This window comes from Gadus chalcogrammus, chromosome 3 (genome assembly GCF_026213295.1).
Source record: "Gadus chalcogrammus isolate NIFS_2021 chromosome 3, NIFS_Gcha_1.0, whole genome shotgun sequence".
Taxonomy (NCBI): Eukaryota; Metazoa; Chordata; class Actinopteri; order Gadiformes; family Gadidae; genus Gadus; species Gadus chalcogrammus.
The window spans coordinates 22448495-22456951 of record NC_079414.1 but is presented as its reverse complement, the minus strand read 5'-3'; the positions used below and the strand labels follow the sequence as shown (position 1 = coordinate 22456951).

Genomic DNA, 8457 nt, shown 5'->3' with positions numbered 1-8457 from the left:
ACCTTTTACCAGAGGGACACCTTGATGAAGGTACTGAGTGCCCACGTAAAAACATCCCCGCCCCTAATCACCGAGGGCGTCAATCCAACTTCTTAGAGGCTTCAAAAACACCCCAAAACAGAACCATTAGCACCACTTAGCGGGGTCTTCCCTTTTGGAATGACATTAATGGCAGCAATCAAGTGCAGGGGGGGGGGGGGGGGGGGGGAGGGGGGCTTCTTCACAAGGTTTATCTTGTCAGCTCTCCCCTGGAAGAGGCCAGCGATGCCATATCAAGTATTTTGCCTGAGTGCTCCCTTAAGATACACAGGGTGCGGAGTCAGGGGAAGGCAGAACGAGCAAGAGCAGGAAAAGGGAGGAGAGACAAAGAAGGAGAACACCAAAATGTCCTATTCGTCACACCGGAGACAAACTGGCCTCTCCGGGGAAGCCCGGTCAGGGATAACGTCGAAAGATAAAACAAATGTCCCGGTGGAGATAATTCCGAGCGGGCTTGGGAGGGAGGCCTCATCGCTTATGTGCATCCATCCATGTGTTTGCGTCCGTTTGTTTGCGTGCAGATGTGAGAGATAAACAGAGGGCGTGGAGGGAACACACAAGAGTACAGCAGGAAACAGAGAGCCGAGCAGAGGGGAGGGCTCAGCAGGGGAGAGGGAGAGGGTATGAAAGGTACAGCTTGTGGAGACAGGAACCACAGAGAGAGAGCACTGCTTGAACCTCTTGTGCTGGCTACATAAAAAGGTACAAGAGACCCCGCGAGTGACTAGCAGGTGGGGGAAAACAACAACAACTCGACCACGCACACCACCGGCAACAACCCCACCACCACCACCACCACCACCACCACCACCACCACCACCACCACCACCACCACCACCACCGCCACCACCCACTCCACCACAAGCAACAAGAACAACAAAGACTCCAACACCACCGACAACTCCACCACCTGCCCCAACCACTTCACCATCCCCCACCAGAAACCACTCCACCATCGCCAGATAAATACAACAACTTCACCACCACCGCCACCAACCACTCTACCACGAACAACCCCACCAGCACCAGATTAAAAAAACGAAAGAACTCGACCACCAAAAAACCACAACAACTCGACCACTAACAACTGCGCCACCATCACCATCACCATGCAGGGGGATAGAGCGTACGTGCAGAGCTCACAACGAGCCAGTAAGTGAAGGATCGGAGCAGAATAGTGAGGAGTTCAGCAGTAACTGGGAGTCTGCACCACCCCCTGCTCCACCTCCTCCTCCTCCTCCTCCTCCCCAGTGCAGGCATGTCATGCAGGCATGTCACAGACAGACGTACACCGGCTGTACGTCAGAAGAGACATGCAGCGGCCCTGTTCCCGGCTGACAGATGGGCTAATATCCCCTGATTTGCACTCCCTCTGACTTCTCTATATCTGGGAAATAAATAATGAAACGAGAAAAAAATAAAGATTGCAGATATCAGCCATCAGCGAGGGATCAAACGGGAGCACAGTGTGTGTGCCTCCATGTGTGCCTGTGTGTGTGTGTGCGTGCGTGTGTGCGTGCGTGCGTGCGTGCGTGTGTGTGCCTGTGTGTGTGTGCCTGCCACTTAATATGGATCCTTCTGTTCTAATTCCTGTATATTCTTCTCCCGCTAATAATGGCATTTCCTCAGTGTTTCCAGTTATTTTCCTGTCAATTCCTGTGTGCTCCCTTACCTGTCCACTAGAGGGACAGGTAATCTCCGCAGAAAAGCTCACCTGGCTATTGTTTCGCTATCACGGCTTGCATTCAAACCCCGTCCCGCTCTCTGTCCTGTTATTCAATGTTCCAGTCTGTTGCTTCAGGAGACATCTCTCATTTACTCGTGCTCTTGTGATTTTAGCTCAGATTGCTGTCTGTCTGTCTTGTTTTGGCTGCCACATGTCTTCCGCTGCCACTCTTACACTTGAGTCTGTTTGCACTCGGATGATAGTGCCGGCAATCATTACAAATATTGAAAGCATTCCCTTTTAAGTGATTTCCTTTTTTTGTATTTTACCTCCTGTCATCCTGGCTTTTGTTTGTCGGACTGTTCGTCGTTTGGTTTTCTCCCCATAAAGAAATGAAGCAAACAATACTTGTCCAAATTAAAAAGTACCGAGTCCTGAATCAAAAATGATTGAGAAAGTCTGCACTCCGGGAATGACCTCATCACCAATTTTTCGATAAGGTCGCCTCGACATTGCCGACAACATGGCTGCCGGGTCCTGAGGTAGCTGGGAAGCAGCGTGACGGCGTCCTAGCCGATGGTGCACGGCGACAGCAGTGATGATCGCCCAGCCACGAGCAGAGTCGCCTATCCCCACGGCGACACAACACGACGCGGACGTCCGACTGCTTCTGACCCAGGCAAAAGGTTCCCGTGACCGCTGTAGTTATTTTCCCAAGAGACTCAGTTTTAGATATCGGAGTGGTTTCGCAGTCTTCGACAGCAGGGCTTTCAATGGAGAGAGTGGCTTCACGTTGTGCTGATGTTCAGCACCAAAACATGTTTTTAGGGGTGTGACGTCTGAGCCCTGTTCATTAGAGTTCCTCATTGGGCTTGTATTGTCTCCTCTTGATTGTTGTTCTTATGTTGTTCCATCAGTGGTGGGAAAACAAATTGTCTATGTCCAATAGTGAAGAATAAAGAATGACAGTGCTCTCTCTCTCTCTCTCTCTCTCTCTCTCTCTCTCTCTCTCTCTCTCTCTCTCTCTCTCTCTCTCTCTCTCTCTCTCTCTCTCTCTCTCTCTCTCTCTCTCTCTCTCTCTCTCTCTCTCTCTCTCTCTCTCTCTCTCTCTCTCTCTCTCTCTCTCTCTCTCTCTCTCTCCCTCTCTCTCTCTCCCTCTCTCTCTCTCCCTCCCTCTCCCTCTCCCTCTCCCTCCCTCCCGGGCTGTATATCCATCAGTATGGCACCAGCAAATCTCCCAATCTTATCTCACTATGGTTTATGGCGGGGTAATGTTTGCGTATTCTTCCCGAGCCCTCGGCATCGCCGCACACAGATGATTTAACGACAGCGGCGTATCGCATGCATGGAAACCACAAACGGGGAAAGGTGCGACGTGGCCGAGAGACTGCACAGCGGTCGGGCGGCGAGCAGCGGAATCAGAGGGAGGGCCTCACACCACCGGGAGGGAGAGGTGCAGAGCACGGCGGCGAATACAAAATACGAAAACAATCCCTTTTTTGCTCGACACCGTCCCATTGATGCAATCAGAGGCAAGGCGGGCAGCGAGGCCAGCGGAGCCTCAGGAAGACAGGCCGTCTACATCCACTTTTGCATATGAAATGTGTATCTGTGTGTGTGTGTGTGTGTGTGTGTGTGTGTGTGTGTGTGTGTGTGTGTGTGTGTGTGTGTGTGTGTGTGTGTGTGTGTGTGTGTGTGTGTGTGTGTGTGTGTCTCCTGTGTGAGTGTGTGAGTGTGTTAGTCTGTGTGTGTGTGTGTGTGTGTGTGTGTGTGTGTGTGTGTGTGTGTGTGTGTGTGTGTGTGTGTTAGTCTGTGTGTGTGTGTGTGTGTGTGTGTGTGTGTGTGTGTGTGTGTGTGTGTGTGTGTGTGTGTGTGTGTGTGTGTGTGTGTGTGTGTGTGTGTGTGTGTGTGTGTGTGTGTGTGTGTTGCGAGCGCTGCTGTCATACTGAGCAATACCGTACACCATGTTTTGTTAGGGTTGCAGTAGTCTTGTGTGACATGTATTTCTTTATGCATGAGTTTGTTTCTTTTTATAGCTGCCCCCAACCCAGCCCCTCCCTTGTTGACTGCACATTTTTTGTTTAAAGTTACCATTACGAATCAAACAAATACGTTTTCTAATATCTCAGACGGACAAAATGTCTGTCCTTCGTTTCTTATCACCGATCACTCAAGTCTGTCTCCTCACCCCATTGCCAGACACACAGACAGACACACAGACAGACAGGCAAACAGACGGACAGACCCTAAAAAAATTAAAAGATTTAAAAACTGAAAAACGCTTTCAACAGTGCATGGTGAAACCCATCTGCCACGCTACAGTTTGGGTGTGTGGCTTTCAAGGCATTCCTTGTCCTGTGTGCGTGCATTTGCGTGTGCAGTGTGATGAAAATTAAATGTTGAAAATTAAATGTTCACCTTCAGCAGGAGGTCTTTGTCCATCACCTCTTGGTTCTTGGTGACCAGCGCCTTCTGCAGGTCCTGGGCCTTCTGGATGAGCTCAAAGTATTCAGGGTCGTTGGCCTGCAAGAGAAGGAGGAGGAGGAGGTTGATGAAGATGAGAAGGAGAAGGAGGAGGAGGAGGAGGAGGAGGAGGATGAGGAGGATGAAGAGGAGGATGATGAGGGGAGAAGGTTGAGGAGGAGGAGGAAGAGATTGAAGTGGTTGAGAAAGATGAGTTTGAGGAGGTTGAGGAGGAGGAAGATGATGAAGAGGAGGAGGTTTATGAAGATGAGGAGGAGGAGGAAGAGGCGGATGAGGATGAGGAGAAGGAGGAGGAGGAAGAAGAGAAGGTTGAGGAGGAGGTTGATGAAGATGAGAAGGAGGAGGAGGAAGAGGAGGTCGAGGAAGAAGAGAAGGTTGAGGAGGAGGAGGTTGATGAGGGGGAGAAGGAAGAGGTGGTTGATGAGGTTGAGGAGGAAGAGGTAGATGGAGTGGATGAGGATGAGGAGGAGGAAAAGGTTGATGAAGAGTTGGAGGATGATGAGGATGAGGAGGAGGAGGAAGAGGAGAGAGTCAGGGGTTTAATCGCTGCAACGGGCCGAGCCCTAACCTTCACCCCTCGAGGCCGGCACCTTGGCGATCTGGGGAGCCCCGGCGTGTGTTTAAATGATTCCGATGCTCTTTGGAGGAGGCGGAGAGAGCTACATGCATCCAGTTCTTTTCTATTTCTCCACCCGTGGGGAATTTCACAGTGAGCAAGGGCACGATGGGGGTCACCACCACTCACTCACACACACCACACATCCAACTCTGGCACCACAGAAACGTGATGTTCCACAGCACCGGACACACACACTGCCCTCTGCGGCTGCTGTTTCCGGCACATACGCTCCTTCACAATTACAACGGATAAGGAGGCGGGGGGGCGGTCTCGCAGGACTGCTCGTCTGACCCGAGGCATGTCTCTCTCCTTCCTTTGCTGAAAAGGACTTTACGCACACACACAGAAAGGGTCCTCACCTCGAGCTTCCGCCAGTGGTGAACGTTCATGGGGGTCCTAAGCTGCTCCTCCAGTGTGCAGAACCTCCTCCTCTCCTGCAGCAGCTCTTTGTGGATGTGGAACAGCTCCCGTCTGCAACGCACAGACGCACATTCAACCCAACGTCGGCGGTGTACAACATTCGACCCTGTCAGTGTTTGTCAAAACGGGGGGGGAAGTTTACGGTACTTTCAGGGATTACTGTGGTACTTGTTTGTTCCTCACATCTTTTGAGGTGGTACACTAGTGAAACACGTTTTGAGGACCGCTGCCCCCTTTGACCCTGGTAGCTTTAGAATGGGAAGTAGGGACGTTACAAAGTTGAAGATGTGCACTCCACATCATATGCCGATGGGTTTGTATGACGCGAGTGGGCCGAGGGTTATAGGGAATTAGAATATCTCCTGGAGACTGCGTACATCGCAGAGTATCAACTTGTGTATCTCATTTGAACCCTATCTCGAAAACACTGTAATCTAAGGTCTTATGTTGACCCTACAACACCCGCTACCAGTTTGGCCTGGTTTTCCTCGGCGCAAAAGGGTAATGCATGCCGTTTTTCCGACGCCTTTATATGAAGTGCCTTATTTACCACAGTGAGCTAGCCCTTGCTGGCTCACTGGGAATTGAACCCCTTAACCTTACAATAGGATAGGACGTCATATTTTAATACAGAAGGCTTAATAGGCATAAATCAACACAAACAATGCAAGCCTGCATAGTATATCACATGATGTGTATAGTGCAAAGAAAATATCTCTACAAAACAATGCGTCGAGTCTTAGGGGAACTGAAGGGGTGATGGAACGAGGGATTTCAGGTCAGAGTGGAAACACAGCGATAGCTTGGAGGGATGGAAGAGGTGGCGGGAATGACCTTAAGGATTTAACTGATCAGTGCTTTTCCATTGTAAAGATCCCCACTATCACCACCATCATAAGCAACAGAATGGTCCGGATCTGACACGACCGACAGGTTGAGGGAACCGTTTTTGAGGGAATCGATGCATCAAGACCGTGCTCATCCGACTGAACCCTGATCATCCCAGAATGCTAAAAACACATGTCGAACGCATTTCATCCCATTTATATGAGTGAGCGCCGCTAGCCAACGAGCCTCCTTTGGCGCCCAGGATTCAAAGGTAAGGCGTCAGACTGGCCGTCTGCTAACCAATTAAGTGGAAAACCAGACAAGAAAATTCCTATCCACTGGGGCAATGAGATTATTTTTTACCAGGAGAAAAATAGCCATAAAGTGACTGCTCATTAGCCAGAGAGAGAGAGAGAGAGAGAGAGAGAGAGAGAGAGAGAGAGAGAGAGAGAGAGAGAGAGAGAGAGAGAGAGAGAGAGAGAGAGAGAGAGAGAGAGAGAGAGAGAGAGAGAGAGAATGGGGAGAGAGGGAGAGAGAGAGAGAGATATGAATGCAAGATATGGCCATTAGCTTGTTTACAACAAAGGATCTTCTAAATGAGCTTTCGCATTGTTTGTGAATTTGTGCTCTAGTCGAGTGTGCATAACAAGGCCGGTTCAGCAATAAAAATACACATCTCTAAACACAATGGTGAAGGATAATTGACAAAGTAGTCAGAACTCCATTGCGTCCAGTGATGCATGGGTGGAAGACCCATGCATCAGGAACGCAGGAAGCACAGTGGGACCGTGTCGAGATGACTGCTGACCCATAAAGGCAATAGTCATGGTGACAAGTGGAAGACAGAAGCAGTGGCATATGCTCCTCTCAGAGTTGAAGCCATGCATGTCTAAGTCCACATGGCTGGAGAAGGGGAAACTGCCAACACTCTGAACCGTGGGTCTTAGTGCCCATCGCACACCAGAGAATAACGTCCACGGTTGTAGAGGACGAAGGGACGCGTTCATGGGGAGAAAAAGTAGAGCTTTCCTCATGACCTTCTCTGCAGAGGAGGACATACCAGGTGTGTGTGCTCCTGTCAGGGAGATACACAAGGAAAAAAGCTGAAACCTAATTATGCCTTTTCCCTTGGCATACTCAGGGACATTTGCATTAACTGTGACTGACGTGGATTGAAAGACCTGATGCTGATATGGGCTGCATTGCTTTTTTGTGCGCGTGTGTGTGTGCATTTGTGTGCATTTGTGTAGTTTTGCGTGTGCGTGTAGTTTGTGTGTGTAGTGTGTGCGTGCGTTTGCGGGCATGCATGTGCATGGCATGTGACTTTGATTGATTCACTCTGGCTGGTGCGGGCAGACACAGAACGGCTTCCGCCTGTGCCTCCGAGTTTAATCAACACCTTGGACCAAGCGCCGCCTCGTCACTGCTTTATTCAACCCCCGCCATTTCTATGCATCAATATTGATTATTTGTGCGCACAAGCTCTCACATACTAACCTGGGTTGTGTGTGGGGTTGTGTGTGTGGGGTTGTGTGTGTGGGGTTGTGTGTGTGTGTGTGTGTGTGTGTGTGTGTGTGTGTGTGTGTGTGTGTGTGTGTGTGTGTGTGTGTGTGTTTGTGTGTGTGTGTGTGTGGGTACGTTTGTGTACGTTTGTGCTTTCTTCCATATGTGTATGGAAGGCCAAAATGGTCAATATTACGTCTCAGTGCAGATGTTTTCTAATTAAAGAAAAATCCATGATAAATGCGCCGTTTTAGTGGTTAAAAAAAGCTGTCTTCTAGGCTGCTTTGCCTCAACTCTACAATGGGGTAAAAGGCAGCGTTTTGGAAAGCTTTATTAACGCTATTTAAGAAATTTAGTAGGACATTTTTGATAGCGGTCAAATTAGCTCCTCCTCTTGATTCTCGCAGTCAGTGATTATGAACTAATTGGACAGAAAATGGGCTATTGAACATGCTATTTAATGCGCTATTCAATGCGTTAAAAGCGTCGACCAAAACGCAGTTTTTTATGCCGGCGTAACACAACAGTGTTAAGGACGGTATTATTAAACCTTAAACACCGTATCTTACGTGGATTTTAGTGAACAAACGTGTCCGAGATGTGTAGTTTTGACCATTTTGGCACTCCATTCTACATAAGTGCGTGCGTGTGCGTGGGCGTATGCCCATCAGAGTGGGTGTGTTGTGGATTGAATTACGTGTATGTGTGAAGCTGAAGGAAATAATAACAATGGCAATGACAAAGGGAAGAAAAATCTCAGAGCAGCGTTCATCGTCTCTCCACATGAGGGACATCAGAAGCCCCAACAGGGCAATCCCAATGAGACGAGATGGAACGAGGATGAGTGCCCTAGTTCGATTTCTAATCCACATCGGGTGGCTGATCCCTGTGAGAGATC

General features: G+C 49.4%; 1 protein-coding gene across 1 annotated transcript in view; it reads right to left on the bottom strand.

Annotated features, from left to right (window-relative positions):
* The window catches only part of cfap58 (cilia and flagella associated protein 58), a 53729-nt gene that overhangs the window by 13791 nt on the left and 31481 nt on the right, over positions 1 to 8457 (bottom strand). The window contains exons 14-15 of the mRNA XM_056587288.1: positions 5168 to 5279; positions 4124 to 4228 (exon numbers count right to left, since the gene is read on the bottom strand). Coding sequence (XP_056443263.1) covers positions 4124 to 4228; positions 5168 to 5279 — 217 coding nt within the window. The remainder of the gene's footprint in view (positions 1 to 4123; positions 4229 to 5167; positions 5280 to 8457) is intronic.